The 26,870-nt window shown below is 38.7% G+C and overlaps 1 protein-coding gene across 1 annotated transcript in view; it reads left to right on the top strand.

Moving 5' to 3' along the window:
* Window positions 1–4,261: 4,261 nt before the first annotated feature.
* Window positions 4,262–26,870, top strand: part of PLCXD3 (phosphatidylinositol specific phospholipase C X domain containing 3) — a gene marked incomplete at its 5' end in the record, with an annotated part of 184,462 nt that continues 161,853 nt past the window's right edge. The window contains one exon of the mRNA XM_079917527.1: window positions 4,262–4,364. Within this exon, the coding sequence (XP_079773653.1) occupies window positions 4,262–4,364 (103 nt within the window). The remainder of the gene's footprint in view (window positions 4,365–26,870) is intronic.

Raw genomic sequence — 26,870 nt, 5'->3', positions numbered from 1 at the left:
ATAAAGCTTCCATTCTGTTCAATAAACTTTAAATTCTCACTTGACTTAAGCTTCATAGCACCTTCCGTTTTCCTACCCCTCAGGAGGGAATAATCATTCTTCATGCTTCAGTTAAGGAAATCAAAAAACACATAGTTAACTGGGGAAACCTGAATTTGAATCCAGGCCTTCAGATTCCATAGCTTATGATTCCGACCACTAGATTGTATTTAGTGAGTATTAATTAGCTTATTTTGGACTTGTATATAAGATGTAGACGTAGAGGAAGAGAGAGGGGTACAACCAAAATCTCTGCAGGGTTAAAATGGTGGAGGGAAGTGGAAGTTGTCACTTTTTTCTACTTTGAATTTAAGTGTAAAAAGCATTTTTATATGCTTAAAATACAATAATTCCATCTTATGATGGAATATCTGGGTAGAGGTTGCAGAGAATGATCAGAAAGCATTGATTATTAGTAGTTAGTTTTTACAAAGATTCTTTATTCCCCTTTTGTATGTGTTTTCTTTAAGTTTGACTCTATAAATACATATTTATGAACACCATGTTTTTTAATGATTTGGCCGAGTTGTTTTAAACAGAGCTCCTCTTTAAAAATATTATTCAGCTGAAATGTGTTCTAAAGTTTTCTGAGCTGTAAGAATCCTTGTTTTTCGGAACATAATTCAACATCAATTTAATATAAAAAATAAAAAGTATATAAAAAATAAAAGTATATATCTCCAACAATTGAGAAATATTATGAACTAATGAAAGAAAACACGTAGTAAAGAGCCATGTATTTCTGAGTGGAGGAGGATATGAAGTAAGGAAATGTTCCAAATAAATAGCATGTTTATAAACTGTGTATAGTTTCGTTTTGATAAACAGCTGAGGATTACATGAGTAAGTTTTAATAGGAGCAGGAAACCACTGCAATAAGTCATTCTCCTCTTTCCATTTATGCTTAAAAATTTTTTAAGGATAAGTTTTTTTAAGTTTTTCTCAACAGCACAATTAAAAATCATTAGTATTTTTTCATCTCTGTTGTAATGATAAAAATGTTGACCCATACCTTGAATTCTCTGAATAGAGTAAAACAACTAAATATTTTCATTCCTCCTCCTGCTATTGCCAGCAGCTATATGTTAAGAAATAATCATAAAGGAAACAGAAAGGTAGAATAATAGTGTGATGGTTAATTTTATGTGTCAACTTGGCTAGGCTATGATACCCAGTAGTTTTGTCAAACACTAGTCTAGATGTTGCTGTGAGGGTATTTGTGGATGTGATTAGCATATGTAATTATGTGACTTTGAATAAAGCAGATATTACTTTCTATAATGTGGGTGGGTCTCATCCAATCAGTTGAAGGTCTTAAGAGCAGAGGCTGAGGTTTCCCGAAGAAGAATTTTGTTTCAAGGCTGCAACACAGAAATCCTACCTGAGTTCCCAGCCTGCTGGCCTGCCTTTCAGATTTGCCTGCTCTCATGATTATATGAGCCAATTCCTTAAAATAAATCTCTCTATATGTCTATATTTATATCCATATTACTGTGTCTCTGGGAAACCCTGACTAATACAGTGGGCAAACTAAAGCCCATAGAAATTATATGATTTTTCTAATATCATTTAGTAAATGGTGACCAAGCTATAATAGAAAGACGGGGAAACTGGGTCATAAATTGCCTTAAAATATTGATTATAATTCTGGGAAAGAAATTCATAAACTATCCACTTTCAGCACCGTCCTTTTTAGTGGCTCGCATGCAGAGAAATGTAAAGTTTCATGAAAAACCACTACAGTAAAAAATCTGAAGTTCAAAGCAGATAAAACAGGGGAGGGATTGTTTGTTTGCTTCACCAAAAGATAAAGGGTACTATTCTTTAGAGAGGCATATTTCCTCAACATTTAAGGTGGTTTCATTTTTTAAAAATGCTTTGTAAACTTTCAGGGACACATAGGTTCAATACAATTGAATAGGGCATGTTTTTAAAGTGCATCTTACTAAAAAACAAAATCCCAAGATTCAATAATTATTTCATTCTCTTGAAAATGAATATTTTATAAAGATAGAAGTGACAAAGAGAGGGAAATACACATTTTTATCTTAATAAACATAGGTCTCACATTTTGTCTGACGCTTTGCTGATAACAAAGCTCTTTCATTACACTCTTTTCTGGAAGCTTCACCACAAATCTCTGAGTTACTCTCACCATTTTATGATGGAGACAACCAGGGCTGACAGAGACTAGAAGACTTGCCTAAATGACTCAGAGACAGAGCAGCCAGTTCCCAGATCTGAGCTCTCCTCATTGCCCTGCAATGATGCCCACAGAGCACCAGCATTAGCCAGAGGGTGGTGTTTGTAGGTCTCTTGACCAGCAATCCTATAGTGAGCTGAATTCTCACCCTAATCAAAAGGATATGTGGGGCTTCCCTGGTGGCGCGGTGGTCGGGAGTCCGCCTGCCGATGTAGTGGACACGGGTTCGTGCCCCGGTCCGGGAGGATCCCGCATGCCGCGGAGCGGCTGGGCCCGTGAGCCATGGCCGCTGAGCCTGTGCGTCCGGAGCCTGTGCTCCGCAATGGGAGAGGCCACGGCAGTTAGAGGCCCGCGTACTACAAAAAAAAAAAAAAAAAAAAAAAAAAAAAAAAAAGCATATGTGAGTTCTACTGTGCTAACAGAAATATTAAGATTTACCTTGGGAAAAAAATCCCGGTACATCCTTTCTCATTCTTAAAGATAACCCTACCATGTTCTTTTGCAATTATGAATTGATTCTATGGGAGAACAGAAAATTTGATCACATGGATAAGGTATTCTCTCTCCTCTCTCCACCTTTCCCACAGTGCTCCCTATTTGGAGTGAATATTCTTTGAGTTCTGCATCCTTGTACAATAAGCAGGCTTTAGCTGTGGTTGTTTTTAAAAAATGCTATATGGTTTACTGAATTGAAAAAAAATATCCCCACATTTTACAGCTCTCTCTCCTACCTTGGTTTTCATTTTCCCAACTTAACAGCATTTACTTTAGGAAAAGGATTTTACATCACTGGCGCAAAGAACAGAGGCACCTTTATTGCATCTACATTCACTGGGCTGCAAGGACCCCGCACATTTTCAGTCCGTTGCTTATCATTCCTATTCAGGCCATCCCTGGACTCATCACATTTGTGAGATTTGATTTTTCTCCTCTTTCTCATCTGAGAGCAGGTGGACCAAGACAGTTCTTTGGAGGCTCGACAAGTGATTTCTCTTGAGAGAGGCACACCTCTCTAGTCTGCCAAGGAATGAAAATTCAGACAATCACATAGATCATTTTGAATGCTGCCAAATAAATTCCACCAAATGCTACTGGCAATAATTACAACATGTCACTGGGAAATGTGGTGATTTTCTTCTAGCGTCAGGCTTCAGCCTTGTCCTGAGTGCCACGAAAATGACACAGAGAGGACATAAACAGCTTTCTCCATAGATATAGCATACATTTCTCATAATCAGGGAAATGAAGGGGTTGATGTGCTTCTTTACCTTGAAATGTCTAGAACAGGGTGCCAGGGATTAAGTAGGAACCACCTGGAACTTACTGTTCTTTGCTGACAGCACACTTGTCAACTACTCCAAAAATTAGGCAAAGTGGTGAAGAAAGACCACCATTTTGTTATAAGCAGGGCTCTGGGCCCCGACTGAGGAAAGAAAATAACCTGTTGTAGCTTACAAAAAGAAAAGCTCTTCTGTAAGAATGGAAAGTCCTGAAAGCCAGTAGGAGAGTCAGCTCCCCAGGAGGTGATAGCATCCCAAAGTCTACTAGGATTTTAGGGTCAGCCACAAGATTGTCTTTTATACAAGCAGGGCTAGGAAGTCTCATCAGAGGACCGAGCAAGGTCATGGGCAAAGCAGCTGTGTGACCCAAGTTAAAAAAAGAAAAAGGAAAAAAAAAATAGTAAGAAGCCAAGGAACGCTGCAGAAATGGCGAGAAAAGACAGAGACGCATAGGAGGGATAAGACAGGAGGAGGGAGTCGGGGAGGGCGGGGAGAGAGGAGAAAGCTGAGCGCGGACGTCAGGAACAAAAGCTCCAGCGGAGTCTGGCGGAGGCACTAAGGGAGCATGGGGTGTTTTGAATAATTATTAAAATTAGCATGTGTCTGCGCCATCCTGTGGGTGTGGCGCGCAGCGGAGTGTAAACTCTAGCGGGGCTGGAGCAAACATTCGATTAGCGGCAGCAGCCTGCCAGCCTGCCCGAGGAGCGTGAGGACCAGCGCGCGGCACAGCGACCGCACGATGGCCTCGTCTCAAGGGAAGAACGAGCTGAAATTCGCCGACTGGATGGCCACTCTGCCCGAGAGCATCCACAGCATCCCCCTCACCAATTTAGCCATCCCAGGTAGGCGCGCTGAGGCTGCCGACGGGGCGCTCGGCGTCCGCTCCACCTGCCCCGCCCTGCTTTATCTGCCACGAAGTGGTAACTTGCCACGATGCCCGCGGGAGGGAAACTCGTCTCCAGGGGTGGGTCTCGGCCAGGAGAGTGCGTGCCTGGGAGCCTCCGGGCTCCTGGCGTTTTCCAAACGTCTGGGGACCGCGGCGCGGGGAGTCAAGGTGACTGATTTCCCATGGGTTTTTGAAGCAGGTTGTGTGAGAAGGCTGGGGCAAGGGAAAGGCTTGGCTCCAGGACGGCCCCTCGTGGCCCCCTGCCACGTTTTCCCCGAAGACTTGGGGCTGGGGGCGATTTCTGGGGCTGTGGGGTGATAGTGACCGGCGAGAGCGAGCTGCTGTCCTAAGGGCTCGGCTCCGGCCCGTGGACCTCCCACTCCATCCCTGTCACGGAATCAAGCGGATCTGGTGGATTTCTCTGTTAGAACCTTACCCGAGTCATTAATATTCGTCCCTAGTCTCCTTTAAAGAGACAAAGCGCTTCCCGAAGAGTGATGAAAGTTCAGGGACCCGCGGCGGCGGCGTGATCGCTGCCCTTGACCGGGAGCTGAAGGGGGAGAGGAGAGGAGGCAGCAGTTTCCTGATCTGCGTGGACCTAGAGGGCCTGGCCGGGTGGCCGCCGTCTGGATTTTGGTCCAAGGGCTGTTAGCAGCCTACAGCGCGCGGGTCAGGAAAGCAAACCCTCGTGGACCGTGCATTTGTTGTTCGGGACAGAAGCTGGGCAGGGGAACCTGCGTGAGCTGCGGTGGAGGGGTGGGGTTAATAGGCAAATCTTAGGGAAAAGATGATTGCGGTGGTGTCCGGACAGGCTAGCAGGACAGAAGCCTGGGCAAAGCGAGGAAGAGACTGGAGGCATCCAGAGGCTTCAGCATAGCGCGCACGACTGGGACCAGAGGACGAGGCAGGTTATTGGGACGGGAGCGCAGCAGACCCTAGTTCGGATGTGCAGGAGGGAGGGTCGTTTCAGGACGGTGTACCACGGTGACAGCTGGGGACACAGCCATACTTCGTTGACTTTTCGCTTGGGCTGAGGGTGCAGATGCCTGACCCTTCCAGGACTCAGCTTAGAGGGCAAAATACCCTGCCCCAGGCTGTGCCGTGTTATCAAGTTCAACCTTCTGGTCTGCCTTCTCTAGATCTGCCCTATCCGGCGCCCCCTCTCAGCCAGTGGGGGAAATCATACTTAAAAAAAAAAAAAAAAGAGGAAAAGATGGGTTTTCTTGAAAATCCCAAGAGTCTTTAACCAGTAGCCCTGGAATTCATCAGTAACTCAAATCAATGGTCGTTCATCAAGTGGATGTTTGGCAGTTATGATAGGCACAGGCTACACTCTGAGAGCCAACCCTGGAAGGGAAGGGTTCTTCTACTTTTGTCCTTCTTCAAGAGGTAGCTTCCCAAGAGCCCAGGTGTCTCCAAGGAAAAGAACAAGACAGCTTCTCCACTCTGCACTTACCCTGCTCCCTGCGTGAGCCTGGGGATCGCTCTTTTGAAGGAGACCATAGAAAGCACAGAACTTTGTTGGCAAAATTCCACTCTCACTTCCACAGGCATTCCTATCCTCTTTTCTTCCTTCCTTTTTATTTTTTGGTTTTTAGAAGGTTACTTTTACATGGTCTCACCTGAGAATTTATGTTCACATAAAAGGTAAGAAGGGCAAGGACCCTGTTGCCAGCCTCCTGATAGGTGACTCTCCAGAGACACAGGGAGGTTAAAAGCGCAAGTTCACATTGCAAGTTCTGAGGGACGGTGTGATACCATGTCTGAATCTAAGTTACTTTTTTATAATACTTCACTTTTCAAAGCCCTAGCATGTAACCCAGATCACATAATCCTTCCCCACACCTTGTGAAGCAGTCGATGCTGATAAGTATTAACTCCATTTCACAGATGTGAAAATTGCACCTCAGTGAAGGGAAATGACCTACAATCAGTTCAGTGATATAACCCTTAAAATGGTCCTTAGGAAAAAATCTCCTAGGAATTTTGGAGGGAAATCTTTGGGGTTTGTATCTGGATGATTCAGCAACAACAAGTACTGATCAGGGTGAGAGGACAAGGGAATAGGCATTAGCAGGAACAGGATGAATTTTCTTTCCACAGGACAAAGTGAAAACCTGAGGTCAGAGGCTTTGATATTCTGATAGTCCTACAGCAGAGACATACTGATGATGGCATTGGACGCAGTGGGAATTTCCACTACTTTCCCGACTCCTCTTAGCTGTATACTCAAAGTGGATCCCCTGCAAAGCCTTCCATTCTCACCCTCAATACTTCTGAGAAAAAATAAACCCCTATTTCACCAATCTACACGCCTGAATTTCTCCATGATTCTGTAATGTACATTTGGCAGATCCGCACATATAAATCCAGGTTTAAAAATGGGCTTGATACCTTTCCGCATCACTCAACTTGTGAGAATTTTTGGAGGAAAAAAGACGTTCAAACTTCGATAGTCAGGGAAGACTAATTGGAGACTATTAAACACTAATGGAATAATTGCCTTAAAATCATGCTAATAGCTTCCTGGCTGCTGCTTGTTTACTTGGCCAGTTGCTACAGCTTGAATTAAGTAATTATCTCCACCATTTAAAACCACTCCTGATGTACCACACAAGTGTTTTTCTGTAGAAGGGAACGGCTGCTCGGTCATCCTCAAAGCTTCAGGTTTTCCTAGGTGGAGCAACTGGAGAGTGAAGAGCTGTCTAATTATGAAGCCATCCACCTGGGGCAGCTGATCTGGATCACCCAGAGCTAGTGCAAAGAACAATCTGCAGGTGTGTGATATTCCCCACCAGGTGTGCAGTTCTGGCATCTTTAAATGTTTCTCAAGTGTCTGCATCTTGATTGCTTTCATAACCAAATTTCTCAGCGGCTGTTTTGCATTGAAATGGCCTCACGATTCGGTATTGACTGGCCTAAGGAATTAAATTAGTAATCGGTGTTAGTAGTTTTACTTTCACTTTATTTTTCAAAGGAATGGTAGTGTCGTAACACACTGACAGTTACTCGGATTTCGGTCTCATTTGTCTTTTCTTCCTATCTCTGATGACACCAAGCTAAGTTTTCATTCATACATGTTTGCTTAACAATATCCTGGCATTTTGGTTTATGAATAATGTGTCCTGTCACCACAAACAGTTGAGAGAGGATAAACAGGGATGGAAGCAGGGAGACAAAGTATCAAATTCAGGTGAGGTCTGATGAATTTCTGGCATCTTTGAAGCCGAGTTCTAACTCTATAATCGTAGTGCTGCCAGAACCATTGTAAAAAGATCCGTCATGGGAGCAAGCAAGCTATTGCTTGTAATTTGTTGGTGATCTGGATCTATGACAGGGAGTCATTCTGTCCAAAATCTAAAAGATCAGGAAGGGTTTTTACTCCATAAGAGGGGTCCGTTATGCATTTTCTGATATGTGATGAAAGTCTTCTTCACATAGTACAGTAAATTGACCATGTAATAATGAAAGATTGGCTAAAATGTTGTGGGACTAGAATCTCAGAAAGAGTGTATGTTTCCTTGGTGTCAGAGTTGATTACTGAGTTGACCACCAGTTGGCCTTCGAGCTGGACCCGGGCAGAGTTTGCTTCCCCCATCCCCTGTCTTTGGAATGTACTTTCTGCCCACTGTTCACACAGTGGGAACCATTTTCAAGGATGCAGCCTTGAGAGAGCAATGTGTTACTGAGACCATCTGGACAGTGTAAGTGGCTGAACCTCTTTAAGGCCTCTATATAAACTTTTAAGATTCTGGCGGGTAGGTGCGGAGATCCAGTCATCTTGCAGCTGCCTTAAAACAAGCTTCTTAGGTAAGTTCCCTGCTTATTAAACTTGCCACCTATCAATCTGGAAGTGATATGCCTTTCTTTGGTCTCTCCCTTGCCAGTTTTCAAATCAAAACTTGAACAGGAATTGTTAATTGTACTTTAGATAAGGAACACAGAAATGCCTTAGAAATCGATCACTGTTCTTGTAGATTCTGTACACTCTTCCAGAAAATGCTAACACCAATGAAAAAGAACCGTCTTACTTAGGGAAACTAGATGTTTATATAGCTCCAGTTTCTGTGTTCTTGTGTTGGCTTTTATTAGTTTTAAATGTCTTCCCTCACAGTGATCTCTTCTTGTTGTTCCTGGAGCCAACTGTCTTCCTTTTCCTTATAATTTACTATTTCTATTTTGATTGGGATGAGACAATCTACAGAGCAAATCTGGGACTGGGTCTAATTGTACAAGTTTCTTTTAAAACACAGGGCATTTTTTTTCATCATTTTAGTTCTGATAGTGATATGGAAGTTCATTTTTCAAAGCAATCAAAAAACAACAAAATTGTTTAGAATGACTATCTTTCTTGTGTTGCCTTTCCAATTCCCAGTTTTGGTTTTGGTTTTGCTAAAAAGAAAAAAATTGAATATCTGGAACATAATTTATCGTACTGGGGCTCGCTCTTGATGAACTGAACTGAATCACCAACTATTACTAATCAATATAAAATGATACTTCCGTCATTTTACAATTTACAAAGTGTTTTCTCATGAACACACATGCTTTTCACATGTTCTATCAATAGTCTCCTAAGGCCTTGCTACTCAACGTTGATCCAGGGACCAGCGGCATCAGCATACATGGGTGCTTGATAGAAATGCAGCGTCTTGGACCCCAGCCCTCAGGCCGATTTAATCACAATCTGCATTTTAACAAGGTCCCCAGGTGATTTATATACCCATTTAGTTTGAGAAACACTGCTTAGGGTATCTCTAAGAGGAACCTTTCTGTAAGTGGCAGAACCAAATTTAAATATACATCTTTGACTAAGTTCTTTCTAATGGACCATGCAGTCTATCTGTGAGTGTTAAAATTTACAATCAGGCTTAGAGCCAGAGCCCCCATATCTGACTCAAGGCTAATGGCCCAGGTTGGAAACATTTCTGATAACTGACATTACAGTTCAATAAAATCACAATAAAAGTGATTTAATTGCTACCTAAGTGTGCAAATTAGGTCACTGTGATAAATGTAAAATCTTCCCCCTCATTTCCTTAAAGTCCTGATGCTCATTGATACCAGCCGTCAATAGCACTTAAAATCAGACCATCTGGTGATGCTACTGGTCACTAATGACAATTTAGGAGACACTCCATATTGGTTCTTGTCCATTTAATCCCACTTTTTTGTGCGTGTTACAGGACCAGCTACTTTTGTTATATTTATAGGTCACAGATTTGTTCACCTTATCTATAAACTAAAACTTTTCAATATTGCTCTGAAGTAATAGTGGCATCATAAATGCAAACTGTAGTAATAATCAGCATCAGAAAGATCTCAGACACAAAAGTCAACAGTAACTTGAGTTTTGATGGAAAGAAGATCAATCTTCGTATTTGCAAACCATACCTCATTTATTTTAATCATGGTTTATATGGAATAGAAACATGCATAAATGTGGTTATAACTCACTTGCTTGAATTTTAGTTATTTTAGCATAATCAGTGTGCTAAAAGAGTTAAAATTTTATTCTTATTTATTTATTTTTGGCTCAGTAGTTGTGGCATGTGGGCTTAGTCGCTCCACAGCATGTGGGATCTTCCTGGACCAGGGCTCAAACCCATGTCCCCTGCGTTGGCAGGTGGAGTCTTAACCACTGCGCCATCAGGGAAGCCCCTAAAAGAGTTAAAATTTTAAAAAGAACCTTCAAGTTGTTAAAATAGATACGTTTATATGTTAAGGCTCACACACTTTACTCATATGAAGATTTCTCATATCATTACTTAGTTTCTTGTATCCTATTTAATTCCAACCCTACCTAATGAAAATAGAAAGAATAAGTTACAAAGAAGAGGAGTAAAACTGTTGAGTGACATACATCAGCAATAAAAATAGGAAATATTTATGAGGAAAGACTAATAAATGAGGACACAGGGACACAAAATGTAATGTTCCCTAAACTCTATCAGCCCCAAAGTAAAATCGGAGTCATGTTCATTGTCAGTTTTGACCGCTCTCAAGTACCTCCTTCATGGACTTCCAAATAGTTCTAGAGGGCTTCCCTGATGGCGCAGTGGTTAAGAATCAGCCTGCCAATGCAGGGGATACGGATTTGAACCCTGGTCCGGGAAGATCCCACATGCCGCGGAGCAACTAAGCCCGTGGGCCACAAATACTGAGCCTGCTCTTTAGAACGACTAATAAGCCCGCACACCACAACGACTGAAGCCCTTGTGCCTAGAGCCTGTGCTCCACAGCAAGAAAAGCCACTGCAATGAGAAACCCACGCACCGCAATAAAGAGTAGACCCGCTCACCGCAACTAGAGAAAGCCAGTGAGCAGCAATGAAGACGCAACGCGGCCATAAATAAATATATAAATAAAATAATTTAAAAAACCCAAATAGTTCTAGAAATCTCTGGAAAAATTCTTAAATATGTTTTATAAACCGATTTTGTGGGCTAACACACGTAGTATCAGCGATTTTCCTTCTTTCCTGTTTTGGGGAAACCTATGGGGAGTTGTCATGTTTGCTGCTTTGACATGTAGAGGAACTGTACTTCCATAGTTTTATACCCAAAACACCACTGCTGCTGGCAGACCCACCAGGGCTTGTGCTAAGTCTGCAGAGGCCCAACACTGAGGATGTTAATGAGTAACAAGGACCTTGGATTCCGCTATGGTCAAAGGCTCTCAGAACTGGGTTTCCCCCATTGTGGAAGGTGCTGATGCCAATTCTACTGCTTACGCTGTCACTGCTGAAGCCATAAGTGCCAACACTGCCAGATCCTTTCAATCCTTTTGCTTTTTGTGTGGATGCCAACAAAAGAGCTCTTTGAATTTATGTTGATTCTTTTGGTGTTGCCACCTTGCCCTAGGACTCAGGTATGAGTTTATGAGGGCCGGGCAGAGGACAATAGGCTTTATTCTGTACTCTGCATTATTTTCAATGTTCATTCATTCTCTGCATGCACATGTGCATGTGCATGTGTATGTGTGCATGCCCATAGGTGTATCAACTTTCTCTTAAGATAACTTCTTTTCCAAGAAGCTTCTTGATATTTCCTATAAGTAGACCTCTGGTGCTACCTAATTAATCATTCCTCCAGACAGGTCCAAAGTAGGAACAGAAGCTGGGGTCCATACTGTTCCCAGTGAACAGCCTGGGACAATGTAAATAGAGCCAAATAATCTGATAGACCTAAGGTAGTTATTAACACCTTCATTGTTTTAAAGCACATTAATAGAGTAATTGATGTGTCCTGAGCCTTCAAGAGAAGGTTAAATCTCATACACACATATGCACACATTTTAACTATCGTTGGTTAAAGGGGTCAGCTCTGTTAATCTGGAAATTTTACCTATTACCACCAATGAGGTTTATCCATAACCATTACCCATGGGCACTCAAGGAACTTCTAGGTACAATCATGGAGTTTGTTATCCTCAAGAAGCTTATAGATTCTCTTAGTTCTCTTTCTCTGTGTAGGGTTAGGATCAGTCTCAGAAGATTGGGGACCAGAAAATTATAAAAATCATATATTCTAGAAGGCAGGGGAAAGTGAGAGAGAAAATTACCATGGTTCAAATGAAATTCGGCAACCAGAAGGTTTCTATAGCACCATATGCTTTTATTATGCTCTATTAAGAGAGGAAGATGGGTCAGAAGGAGACGGTTAAACATGCTTGAGAAGCTGCCAGGATTAGTCACCTCCGGAGATCAGTACTGAAATGGATGGTCCATTGATTTGTTAGATGTGCTCTTGTTATGTTCCTATATTTCATTATAGATCCTGGGAGTGGACAACTCTTACACCACTCTATCTTAAATGTCAGCTAATATTACGTTTCACATAGAAGAATTCTTCTTGTGAATTAATTTTTATGAAGCAGCCATGTTTATCCTTGGTCAACGTTATAAATGATGGTTGTGTTCCTTGATTCACTTGGAGAATTTTTCTTCATGAAGGTAAGTGGACTCTGATGAATGAATGACAATCTTAGTTGCCTTGTAGGCGTCCCTGGAGGTCCCCTCTGTCTTGTTGGCTGGTGAAGAGGAAGATGTACTTGAAGGGGTCTTCATGGGCAAATGGGAACCTATTTCAATACAGAACTCTGACTATACTCCTCTGTTGCCATGTGGAGGAGGAGGAAGATGAGAAGAAGGAGGAACAGGGCTGTCTCAGCACAGAATTAGCTCTAAACACACTCCTGCCATGACCTGCTCTGGGCTTTTCTCAGGAAAAATAAATTGGTCAAGGGGATATAAAGGTGTCACCTTGAAAGTTGCTAGAAAGGAAGGCTGCAGAACTGTCACCCCTCATGTCCTCATTTCTCTTTGCATCAGTTCAAATTCCTTGGGTCTAGCATTAGAGTTTCACTCTTGAAAATGTCCTTAATTCTCATCTTACTCTTTCTTGTTCTGCTTACTTGGAAGAAACTCCAACTCAGTTAAACTCGTTTTTCTACATTTTCCAATCCCAGAAAACTTCAGTGGCTAAATATTTTTGAAGAAAGAGTACACAGCCTGGATGGCTCCACTAACTAGACATTTTTGACCATGAATCTTACTGCACATCCTTAGTAATCTTACTGCATATCCCTAGTAATCTGACTGCATATCCCTAGTAAATTCATTTTCCTATTCTCTGAGACAATAACTTCATACTCTTCTTGCTTCTCAAATCAATATATCCCTCCCACCTCACTCTAAACTTACGACCTCACCTCTTATTTTACAGGAAAAAAATAGATGCAAACAGATAAGAACTTTCTCAGTTTCCCACAATTAACCCATCACCCCCCTGCATCTATTTCTGCATATTCTGTATTTTCTTTAGGTAAGAAGAAGTCATGACCTGATCCTACCTAAGTCTAGCTCTCTACTCATGGGCTGGATCTCATTCACTCAAATCTCCTACGTTTGATCTCAAATTTATCCCCTCTCTTTCCTGCCACTACCGGATCATTTCAGTCGCTACACAAACATATATTACTATCAATATTACCTCTCTTAAAGAAATAAAAATCCCCCTTGACTCCACACCTGTGTCTCTATCCACTGCACTATTTCTCTGATATTTGTAAAAATATCCCCTCTGTCTTCAGGTTATTTCCTTTCCTCTGCCTACTGCATACTAATCTCATTATTTCCCCACCACTGCACTAAAATTGTTCTTATCTAGGTTGCCAATGATTTTTTTTTTTTTTGCTAAAGTTAATGGATAATTCTCTATCATCTTATTTGACTTTTCAGCATCATTTGATGTGACTGACCACACTCCTCTTCTTGAAACATATTCTTCCTTTGGTTTCTTAAGACACTTTTTGTGTGTGTGTGTGTGGTTAAAAAACACATGACATAAGATTTACTCTGTTAATTGTTTTTTAAGTGTTCAGTATTCTTAATTATAAGCACAAAAGTGTATAGAAGATCCCTATAACTTTTTCATCTTGCATGACTGAAACTTTATCCCCATTAAATAGCAACTCATTATTTTCCCTTCCCACTAGGCCCTGCAACCACCATTCTACTTTCTACTTTGATGAAGTAGATACCTACTTCATGTAAGTAGAATAATGTAGTATTTGTTCTTCTGTGACTGGATTATTTCACTTAGCATAACATACTCAAGGTTCATTCATGTTGTAGCATATGTCAAGATTTCCTTCCTTCTTCACAGCTGAGTAATATTCCATTGCATGTATATACCAATTTCGTTTATATATTCATCTGTCAGTGGACATTTAGGTTGTTTCTGTATCTTGACTATTGGGAATAATGGTGCAATGAACATGGGAGGGCTAATATCTCTTTAATAGCCTTTTTCAATTATTTTGATTAAATACCTAGAAGTGGGATTGCTGGGTCATATAGTAGTTATATTTTTAACTTTTTGAGGAAATGCCATATTGTTTTCTGTAGCAGCTGCGTCATTTTACATTCCTACCAACAGTGAACAAGGGTTCCAATTTCTCCATCTCTTCACCAACATTTGTTATTTCTGGGGTTTTTTTTTTGATAATTACTATCCTAACAGGTGTGGGTTGATATCTCATTGTGGTTTTGATTTTAATTTCCCTGATGATTAGTGATGCTGAACTTCCATTCATGTACCTGTTAGCCATTTGTATGTCTTTTTAGGAGAAATGCCTATTTAAGTCTTTTGACATTTTTTAGTCAGGTTATTTGGTATTTGGTTGTAGGAGTTGATATATTTTGGAAATTAATTCCTTACAGATATATGATTTGTAAATGTTTTCTCCCATTTCATAGGTTGCATTTTCACTCTGTTGATTGCTTCCCTTGCTAACCAGAAGTTCTTTAGTTTCATATAGCTCCACTTGTCTATTTTTTCTTTTGTTGTCTGTGCTTTTCATGTCGTAACCAAGAAATCATTGCCAAGGTCAATGTCCAGAAGATTTCCCCTCATGTTTTCTTCTAGAACTTTTACAATTTTAGGTCTTACATTTAGATCTTTAGTTCATTCTGAGCTTATTTGTGTATGATGTATGGTCCAGTTTCATTCTTCTGCATGTAGATATCCATTTTCCCAACACATTTGTTGAAGAGACTAAACATTCATCGTTGTGTATTATTGACACCCTTGTCGAAGATCAGGTGACTGTATATGTGTGGGTTTATTTCTGTGTTCTACATTTTGTTCTGTTGGTCTATACGTTTGTCTTTGTGCTAGTACCGTACTGCTTTGATTGCTTTAGCTTTGTAATATGTTTTGAAACACAAAGGTTTATGCCTCCAGCTTTGTTCTTCTGTCTTAAGATTGTTTTGTTTATTTGGAGTCCTTAGTGGTTCCATATGAATTTTAGCATTGTTTTTTCTATTTCTGTAAAAAAAAATGCCATTGAGATTTTGACAGGGATTGCTTTGAATCTGATTACTTTAGGTAGTTTGGGTGTTTTAACAACACTAAGTCTTCCATCCACAAACAGGGGATGTGTTCCCTTTTATTTGAGTCTTCTTTAATTTTTCACAAATGTTTTTCAGTTTTCTGAGTACAAGTCTTTTACATCCTTGGTTAAGTTTTGTTTGTTTGTTTGTTTTTGGCCATGCCATGCGGCATGTGGGATCTTAGTTTCCCAACCAGGGATCAAACCCGTGTCCCCTGCTGTGGAAGTGTGGAATCTTAACCATTGGACCACCAGGGAAGTCCCCTTTGGTCAAGTTTATTCTTAAATATTTTTTTCTTTTTGATGCTGTTATATATAAGATTGTTTTCTTAAATTCGCTTTTGGATTGTTGATTTTTAGTATATAGAAATAAAACTGATTTTTGTATGTTGATTTTGATCCTGCAACTTTACTAAAAGCATTTATTCTAACAGGTTTTTGTTGATTTTGTTGTTGTTGTTGTGTGTATGTGTGTAATCTTTAGGGTTTTCTACATATAGAATCATGTCATCTATAAATGGAGAAAATATTAGTTTTTTCTTTCCTATTTGGATGTCCTTCATATCTTTTTCTTGCTTAATTGCTCTGGCTAGATTTCCAGTACTATGCTGAATAGAAGTGGTAACAGTGGGTATACTTGCTTTGTCCTGATCTTAGCAGAATCATTTTCAGCTTTAACTATGATGTTAGCTGTGGGCATTTCATTTTTTATGTTAAGGTAAATATCCTTCTGGTCCCAGTTTGTTGAGTATTTTTATCATAAAAGAGTGTTGAATTTTGTCAAATGCTTTTTCTGCATCTATAAAGATGATCATGTGATTTTCACCCTTTATTCTGTTAATGATGTGTCACATTGATTGATTTTCATATGTTGAATGTTCCTTGCACTCTTGGATTAAATCCCACTTCGTCATAGTGTGCGATTCTTTTAATGTGCTATTGAATTTGGTTTGCTAGTATTTTGTAGAGGAATTTTGCCTTTATATTCATCAGGGAGATTGGACTATAGTTTTCTTGTAGTGTCTTTGGCTAGCTTTGGTATCAGCGTAATGCTGGCCTCAAAAATGAGTTTGGAAGTGTTCCCTCCTCTTTAACATTTTAGAAGAGTTTAAGAAAGATTGTCATTAACCCTTTAAATATTTGTTAGAATTTAGCACTAAAGCTGCCTGGTCCTGGGCTTTGCTTAGAGATTTTTAATTACTGATTCAATTGCCTTATTAGTTATGGGTCTGTTCAGATTTTCTATTTCTTCATGATTCAGTCTTGGTAGAGTGTATGTTTCAAGAAATTTATCCATTTATTCCAGGCTATACAGTTCATTGGCATAAAATTGTTCTTAGTAGTCTCTATTAATCCTTTTTGTTTATGTGGCCTCAGTTGTAATGTCTCTTTTTCATTTCTGATTTCATTTATTTGAGTCTTCTCTTTTTTTCTTAGTCTTACTATAGGTTTGTCAACTGTGTCTATCTTTTCAAAATACCAACTCTTAGTTTTGATGATTTGTTAAAGCTATTTTTCTATTCTCAGTTTTATGTATTTCCTCTCTAATCTTTATTATTTCCTTTCTTCTATTAACATTCGTCTTAATCTGTTCTTTTATTTTCTAACTTCTTGAGGTATAGAATTAGGTTGTTTATTTAAGATTTTTTTTAATGTTTTAAATCAGAAAAGACATACTGTACTTGTTTGAAATTTTTTGCCTTAAAAGAGATCTTTCTTCTTTTTTTAATGAAGGTGTTTATTGCTATACACTTTGTTCTTACTAATGCATTTGATGCATCTCATAAGTTTTGGTATGGCATGTTTTCATTTCCTTTGTCTCAAGATATTATCTAATTTCCATTTTGATTTCTTACTTGACCTATTTGTTATTAAAGAGTATATTGTTTAATATCCATATATTAAAGAAATTTTCAGCTTTATTCTTCTATTGATTTCTAGTTCAATTTTATTGTGGTCAGAAAAGACACTTGGGGCTTCCCTGGTGGCGCAGTGGTTGAGAGTCTGCCTGCCGATGCAGGGGACACGGGTTCGTGCCCCGATCCGGGAAGATCCCATATGCCACAGAGCGGCTGGGCCTGTGAGTGATGGCCGCTGAGCCTGCATGTCCGGAGCCTGTTCTCCGCAACGGGAGAGGCCACAACAGTGAGAGGCCCACGTAACACACACACAAAAAAAAAGAAAGAAAGAAAGAAAAAAAGATAAAGAGAAGACACTTGGTATGATTTCAATCTTTTAAATTTATTTAATCCTTTTGTTTTGTGACCTAACATGTGATTTATCCAGGAGAATGTTCTGTGTGTGCTGGATAAGAATGTGTATTCTGCTGCTGTTGGATGGAATGTTCTGTGTAATTTGGTCTATAATGTTGTGTTCAAGTTCTCTGTTTCCTTGATCTTCTGTTTGAACCTTCTATCCATTATGAAAGGTGGAGTATTGAAATCTCCTATTATTATAGAGTTACTGTCTATTTATCCCTTCAGTTTTGTCAATGTATGCTTTATATATTTATATACTCTGATGTTGGGTGTCTATATTTATTTATAATTTATATATCTCCATTGTTATGTGACCCTTATATGACAGTTTTGTGACAGTTTTTGACTCTTGGACAGTTTTTTGACTTAAAGTCTATTGTGTCTGATATAAACATAACTGCTCCTACTCGCTTTTAGTTTCCATTTGCATGAAATATATTTTTCTATCCTTTCATTTTCAGTCTATGTGTGTCCTTAAATCTAAAGTGAGTATCCTATTTCAACAGCACATTAAAAAGATCATGAACAATGATCAAGTGGGTTTTATCCTTAGGATGCAAAGATTGTTCAACATACACAAATTAATAAATGTTATACATAGCATTAATATAGTAAAAAATAAAAATCACATGATTTCTCAATAGATGCAGTGAAAACATTTGACAAAATTCAATGCCATTTCATAATTAAATCTTTCAACAAATTAGGTATAGAGGGAATATATCTCAATGTAATAAAAGCCATATAGGACACATTCACAGCTAACATCATACTCATATGTAAAAAGCTGAAAAGAGTTTCCTCTAAAAACAGGAACAAGATAAGGATGCCCACTCTCACGACTCCTATTCAATCTAGTACTGGAAGACCTAGCCATAACAATTCGATAAGGAAAGAAATAACAGTCATCCAAATAAGAAAGGAAGAAGTAAATTTTCTCAGTTTACAGAAGACATGATCTTATATATAGAAAACCCTAAAGGCTCCACCAAAAAACCTGCTAGAACTAATAAACAAATTCAATAAAGTTGCTAGGTACAAAATCAATATACAAAAATTAGTTGCCTTTCTATACACTAAAAACAAAATATCTGAAAGAGAAAAAAGGAAAACAATCCAATTTACAATAGTAAATTGAAACAATAAAATAATTAGGACTATAGGTACCCTTCACTTTTTGAAAGTTCACTTTATGCCATTTTGCTTTTATGGAAGACCTACATTAGTACTTATTTTTCTAACCAAAAAAAAATCTGAAGATTTTCACTTTTACGAAAAAAAGCAAAAGGCAAAAAGTGTTCAAATTTGTTTTGCAGTGAGTCATTACAAAGGCAGCACTCACCCTGAGCTGCCAGAGTGGCACTTCTAAGCTCCATCCCTGGGAGCTATGCTCAGTGTCTCAGCATCAAGCCACCATACATTGAACTGTGTCTGTGAGCATCTTTGCATTATCTTGATTTATTTTATACATCAATTAACAACATCTGTCCTAATTACTTCTTTGATTTATGCCATTTACATTTACAAAAGGTTTCATAGGAACACTCTACTTTCAGAGAGTGAGGGAAACCTGTAAACTTAACCAAGGAGGTGAAATATCTGTACACTGAAAATTATGAGATGTTGATGAAAGAAATTGAAGAAGACAGAAATTAATGAAAGATATTCTATGTTGTGGGATCAGAATAATTAATATTGTTAAAATGCCCATACTACCCAAAGCCATCTATAAATTCAATGCAATCCCTATAAAAATTCCAATGGCATTTTTCACAGAAATAGAAAAAAAAATCCTAAAAGTCATATGGAACTACAAAAGACTTGAATAGCCAGAGCAATCTTGAGAAAGAAGAACAAAGCTGAAGCATCACAGTTCCTGATTTCAAACTATACTACAAAGCTATAGTAATCAAAACAGTTTTCTACTGGCATAAAAACAGACATGTTGACGAATGGAATAGAATCAAGAGTCCAGAAATAAACCCATGAATATGTGGTCAACTATTATTTGACAAGGGAGTCAATAATACTCAATGGGAAAAAGATAATCTTTTCAATAAATGGTGTTGGGAAAACTGGCAAGAGAATGAAATTGGACCCCTTTCTTATACCATACACAGAAATTATCTCAAAATGGATTAAAAACTTAAACATAAGGGCTGAAACTATAAAACTTCTCAAAGAAAACATAGGGAAAAGCTCCTTGACTTTGGTCTTGGCAATGATTTTTTGGATATGACACAAAAAACACAAGCAGCAAAACTGAGAATGAATAGGTAGGACTACAACAAACTACAAAGCTTCTGCACGGCAGAAGAAACAATCAACAAAATGAAGAGGCATCCTAAAGAATGGTAGGAAATATTTGGAAACCATATATTTAATAATGGGTTAATTTTCAAAATATGTAAGGAATTCCTACAACTCAATAGCAAAAAACAAATAATCTGATAAAAACTGGCAGAGGACCTGAATAGACATTTTCCAAAGAAGACATACAAATGACCAACAGGTACATTAAAAGATGCACAAAATCACTAATCATTATTAGTTACTAGTCATCTAGTTACTGTCATCTCCCACATGAATTACTCCAAAGGCCTCCTAACCAGGTTCCCTGACCTCTTTTTGCCTTTCTACACAGAGTATCTTTTAAAAGTATAAATCAGGTACATCATTAACTTGTTTAAGACCCTCTGCATTTATACTAAAATTACTGTCCCTATCTCTCTGACCTCGACTCTTTCTACCCTTTGCTTACTCACTAATCCCAGCTATTCTTTCTGGCCCTCATACCTCCAGATTCCTCCCTGTCTTAGAGCTTTGCTTGGAATCTTCCTCCAGATTATCAACAGCCTGCCTTCTTCTCCTTATGGCCTCAAGTATGATGCCTTCTGCTCAGGAGATATTCCCTGACTGTGTTAACCAATGCAGTTCACCTCCACCCTCATCATTTTTTCTAACAATTGATTGGCTTATCTTCTTCATAGTGCTTGGGTAACAATAATTAATTTATTTATATCTTATTGTCTGTCAACTGGGTAGAATATAAGCACCTTGAAGGCAAGACCTTATTTGAATCTTTTCTAGTGCCCCAAATATGCCTGGCCTATAGTTGTGTGGTATATATATGTTGACAAATGAAAAAGCCAGTATAGAGGGACTCTGATCTTGCACAAAAGATTCTGCTCTGTTGATCTGAGAACAAGCCAACCTAAAGAAATTATTCAAGTCAGCTCCATTATTCAAAATTTTTAACAAGTCTGGATCCAAAATGGGTTAATTTCAGTAAAGGGATGATCTCACTGAACTTTAATAAAGACTATATATTAAATAGACTATTTATTAAATGGGCTCAATGTTTTTTGAATGAGACATGATAATTGAACAAAATGAAATAGAAATTTGTTTTATACAGCAGTTTTTAGCCATTATGGCACTGAGTGTTCAACCAATTTCTTATAATTTATATGTTTATATACTTAATAATTGTTATAATAAAGACTTTGAAGAAATATTAGATTGGCCTATGCCTTCAAGGAAAAAAAACTTTGCTATCTTTAATACTGCTTTGATTTTAAAGTTTTGTATTTCAGTTATCTATAAGTTGGTAATTCAAGTATGATCTGTATAGTGACTTATTGAACCAAAATATAGTAATAATATTCAACTCCACAATTATTTTGAATAATGTTTTTATTAGCCTCTGTAAAGGAATATGAGGAATTCTATTAAAATACAACAAAAGTATACATGATAGCCACAAGGCAAAAAAGAGGATCCATCTACAAAACCAATATAATGGATTTAAAATGTCACATACAAAAGATGTAAGAGCTGGCACTAAATTGCAGAAATGTGTTAATATGGGTGAAGTCAAGAAAGGGTTGAGATTAAAACAATGAAGACAATACCAAGATCTCTCTTTGCTATACTTGGAACTAGAAGTAGTATAAGGAAAGGTTAGAACATTGTTTAGGGCAGATGGTGTGAAATGAACAAATGATAAAAAGAAATAAGGACTATGTAATTCAGGCAGAGGAGATATAGTTTAAAAATGCTGGCTCTGGTTTCAAACACCTGGGGTTTGTAGCGTGGCTTTGCCATTTATTAGCGCTGTGCTTCAGTTTTCTCAACTAAAATGTGGGGATAATAATAATACTTCATAGACTGTTATGAGTACTTCATAGGTATAATACTTCTTAGGTTGTTGTAAGGATTAAATGAGGATGCGTGTAAAGTGTCTAAGAAGGCCTGGTGTACACGATATTACCTACTCATGTTTGACTTGTGATTTTCAATCAGGATGAATAATCTTCAGAAGAAAAGTGAGAGGATTGTAAGAAAAAATGTTTTCAAATGTGTTCAAGCTTTTGTGCCAAGGCAATGTATATCTCTGGGTACTAAGGGGGAAAAATGATAAAATACTATAGAATCAAGGAATCATTTCTAGAGATTGTGAAAACTGAGGTATAAAGGTATGCAAATGTCACAATGTCCAAAAGAGGAAAAATAAATCCCAGCGACTTCATATGGTAATACCTGAATGATTTGTAAGTGATTAAAAAAGGAAGTGATGGTAAAGGATCACTTTGTACTGTGAAAAGTGAATCAGTTGGTTGACATGGGGCCCTGATGGCAGTCCTGGATCTGCAGCCAAGTGTTGGGCAAGTCACTTAACTCAACTAGGTCTGTGGTGTTACATCTGTAAAACTGCTTGGCAGTTAATGTTGTGGACAAACTTTGTTCAAACCATGACTCTGCTATTTACCAGCTGACTCAGGGGAGTCACTAAAAACCCTCTGAGTTACAATTTCCTCAGCTCCCAAATGGAGATAATGACAGTACCAAACTCACATCCTTTATGGTGAGGATTCAATAAAATAAAGTATCTAGCATACCTGTCACAGAATAAATGGTCAATAAATGTAACTGTTTTTCTCATTCCATCATGTCTAATTAAGCTCATTTACTTTGCTAACAGGGTCCCTTGTGGGACCTACCTGGCTCTTTGCTTTTGTAGCTCCTTTTCCCTTGTCTCCCCTCAGTCAAAGCCTGTTGACTTTTCTCTTTTCCCTTTGCAGGCTCAGCCCTGCCATAGGCTCCAGAACCCGTCCCACCATAAACAAGGGAATGTAAAGAGGGCCATTTCACCAGTTTCCTTACTGCATCTAGTACTCAGCTTCTAATGCAGCTGCATAGAGAACAATGAACTGTTGTAGGAGGGGCACACATGAGTAGCTCAGAGAGGGGAACGGAGCTTCCCATTGGTGATAAAGGTATTGGCCAGGTAGACCCAGTTGCAAGTGATTAGAAGAATATCCATATCCAGAGAGGACAGGGTCCAGCAATAGTTCTGGTCCAGCACAGAGAACAGAGTCCAATACATGGACAGAGATAATAAGAAACCTACAAGCAGATTTCCCAGAAACACAGGGAAACTTCAGCCAGGTTGAACTTGCTCACATGAAGTTTACTTGTCCAAGTCTGAGCTTTGGACACCACCTTAGATGGTTAAACTTTTCTCTTTAAGTTCTTCAGCCCCAGGCTGTACCCATATCCTAGGATGATAAAAGTTCTGTATGATTCTTCCCAGTCCCACCCAGTCCCAGAATACCTTGTGCCAGCCGGAGGTCTCTTTCACTGTGATTTATGAGAAAACTCCTGATTGTTACATGTTGATACATTAGGTAACAGAGGCTAAATTTTAAAATGATTTATAAACTTGAAGATTAATTGGAGCTATTTTGACAAGCTTTAACAATAGTCAAACAAATAAATCAAAATATAAAATATGTAAAATCAGGTCGACAGAAACTTGATTTAACTGTGGTTTGTGAGAAAAGGATCTAGGGCACATAGCCAACTGGGAGCTGGCTGTAAGTCAGTAGGGTGACATGGCAGCAATAATGTGTATGCACACGTGGGCTGCAGCACCAGATATAGTTAGCAGAGCAACGGGTATAATAGCCTGGCTGACCCTGTGCTGGGCAGAGCCATCTGCAACATGGTGCTCTGTTCTGGGCTTCAAACTTTCACGGAGATTTTGGAAAGCTGCAGGGTGTAGGGGGAACAAGGGATTGTGGATTGTGGGGAAGGCTTTACCGAGTCATTGACTCTGATGTTTCTGGAAGCCAACTTTCATGGGAATATAGCCACCTCTCTTCAGACACATGAAGGAGAAGTCTATGAAGTTCTAAATTAAAGCAATAAAAAAAAAAGAATTTAAAAGGATGAAGATTTTGGCAAGCTGAAAACAAGGAAGAACCTTTTATCAATGTGATTTTTACCCTCTCTAGTAGAAATGTGTAAAGAGAGCTGAATGGTTATCTTCAAAACATCTGCATTTACACAGAATTTGATCCAGATGACCTCTAAGGTCTTTTCTGCTTCTAAGACACTGTGATTTTGGATATATTACTTATTGTCTCATAACATCAGTTTCTTATATTAAAATGGGGGTAGAAATAGTACCCATCTTCATATGATTGTTGTATAAATCAACTCACTGATCACTCTTTCTGCCTTAACCTGTCCTCCATCTGTAGCATGGTTTTGTTCTTTTCCCTTCGTTTTTATAGTTTTACTTATTGTTTAATTGCCTGGAAGAATTTAGCAATCTCTTCTAGCAGGAAGGATATGAACGGAAAATTGAGTACCCCAGGAACAAAGCCCATTTTAATTTAAGTCCTGAATATTATTTCCAGGGCTATTAGATTAAGAATAATATTTTGGTGTATCAGTAGGCAGAATTTATTTTTCTCTGTCAATGTAATTATTGAAACTGACCACCTGTGATAGAAGATATGCAGCTTCCCAGCTGCAATCATTCCATTACCCACACACAAATTGGGATTCCCTGGGCCTTTCCTGAAGTCAAGATGCCAGAATGACCCTAAGGACCTGACTTCAAGCAAAGTTCTTGAAAGAGAAAACAACAACTATGAGTTCAAAATGTTTTTCTCCTTAAAGCCAGCTTACTCTCCAGACATCTCATTATGTTAATGTGCAGTTCATCCAAGGATCATTTCAACAATTTAATGGGGGTACACTATAGAATTTGGCAACAATAAATATCAAAGAGTAGAATGATGGTTACCAGGAGGTGGTGGAGAGGAGGGGGAACTGGAGAATTGTTTAGTGTGATTAGAATTTCAGTTTTGCTGAAGATCGCCTCGGTTTTACTGGAGATCTCTTGTACAACAATGTGAATATGCTTAACACTACTGAAATGTACACTTAAAAGTGGTTAAGATGGTAAGTTTTATGTTATAGTTTTTATTTTTTACATCTTTATTGGAGTATAATTGCTTTACAATGGTGTGTTAGTTTCTGCTTTATAACAAAGTGAATCAGTTATACATATACATATGTTCCCATATCTCTTCCCTCTTACATCTCCCTCCCTCCAACCCTCCCTATCCCAACCCTCCAGGCAGTCACAAAGCACCGAGCTGATATCCCTGTGCTATGCGGCTGCTTCCCACTAGCTATCTACCTTACGTTTCGTAGTGTATATATGTCCATGCCTCTCTTTCGCTTTGTCACAGTTTACCCTTCCCGCTCCCCATATCCTCAAGTCCATTCTCTAGTAGGTGTGTATCTTTATTCCTCTCTTACCCCCAGGTTCTTCATGACATTTTTTTTCTTAAATTCCATATATATGTGTTAGCATATGGTATTTGCCTTGCTCTTTCTGACTTACTTCACTCTGTATGACAGACTCTAGGTCTATCCACCTCATTACAAACAGCTCAATTTCGTTTCTTTTTATGGCTGAGTAATATTCCATTGTGTATATGTGCTACATCTTCTTTATCCATCATCCGATGATGGACACTTAGGTTGCTTCCATCTCCTGGCTATGGTAAATAGAGCTGCAATGAACATTTTGGTACATGACTCTTCTTGAATTATGGTTTTCTCAGGGTATATGCCCAGTAGTGGGATTGCTGGGTCATATGGTAGGTCTATTTGTAGTTTTTTAAGGAACCTCCATACTGTTCTCCATAGTGGCTGTACCAATTCACATTCCCACCAGCAGTGCAAGAGTGTTCCCTTTTCACCACACCCTCTCTAGCATTTATTGTTTCTAGATTTTTTGATGATGGCCATTCTGACTGGTGTGAGATGATATCTCATTGTAGTTTTGATTTGCATTTCTCTAATGATTATTGATGTTGAGCATTCTTTCATGTGTTTGTTGGCAGTCTGTATATCTTCTTTGGAGAAACGTCTATTTAGCTCTTCTGCCCATTTTTGGATTGGGTTGTTTGTTTTTCTGTTATTGAGCTGCATGAGCTGCTTATAAACTTTGGAGATTAATCCTTTGTCAGTTGCTTCATTTGCATATATTTTCTCCCATTCTGAGAGTTGTCTTTTGGTCTTGTTTATGGTTTCCTTTGCTGTGCAAAAGCTTTGAAGTTTCATTAGGTCCCATTTGTTTATTTTTGTTTTTATTTCCATTTCTCTAGGAAGTGGGTCAAAAAGGATCTTGCTGTGACTTATGTCATAGAGTGTTCTGCCTATGTTTTCCTCTAAGAGTTTGATAGTTTCTGGCCTTATGTTTAGGTCTTTAATCCATTTTGAGCTTATTTTTGTGTATGGTGTTAGGGAGTGATATAATATACTTTTACATGTACCTGTCCAGTTTTCCCAGCAACATCTATTGAAGAGGCTGTCCTTTCTCCACTGTACATTCCTGCCTCCTTTGTCAAAGATAAGGTGACTATATGTGCATGGGTTTATCTCTGGGCTTTCTATCCTGTTGGATTGATATAAATTTCTGTTTTTGTGCCAGTACCATACTGTCTTGTTTACTGTTGCTTTGTAGTATAGTCTGAAGCCAGGGAGCCTGATACCTCCAGCTCCGTTTTTCTTTCTCAAGATTTCTTTGGCTATATGGGGTCTTTTTTGTTTCCATACAAATTGTGAAATTTTTTGTTCTAGTTCTGTGAAAATTGCCAGTGGTAGTTTGATAGGGATTGCATTGAATCTGTAGTTTGCTTTGGGTAGTAGAGTCTTTTTCACAATGTTGATTCTTCCAATCCAAGAACATGGTATATCTCTCCATCTATTTGTATCATCTTTAATTTCTTTCAGCAGTGTCTTCTTATTTTCTGCATACAGGTCTTTTGTCTCCTTAGGTAGGTTTATTCCTAGATAGTCTATTCTTTTTGTTGCAATGGTAAATGGGAGTGTTTTCTTCATTTCACTTTCAGATTTTTCATCATTAGTGTATAGGAATGCCAGAGATTTCTGTGCATTAATTTTTTATCCTGATACTTTACCAAATTCATTGATTAGCT

The sequence above is a fragment of the Stenella coeruleoalba genome, assembly GCF_951394435.1.
Source record: "Stenella coeruleoalba genome assembly, chromosome: 3".
Taxonomy (NCBI): Eukaryota; Metazoa; Chordata; class Mammalia; order Artiodactyla; family Delphinidae; genus Stenella; species Stenella coeruleoalba.
Note: the sequence above shows the minus strand (reverse complement) of the source record. Positions and strands in the feature narration are given on the sequence as shown.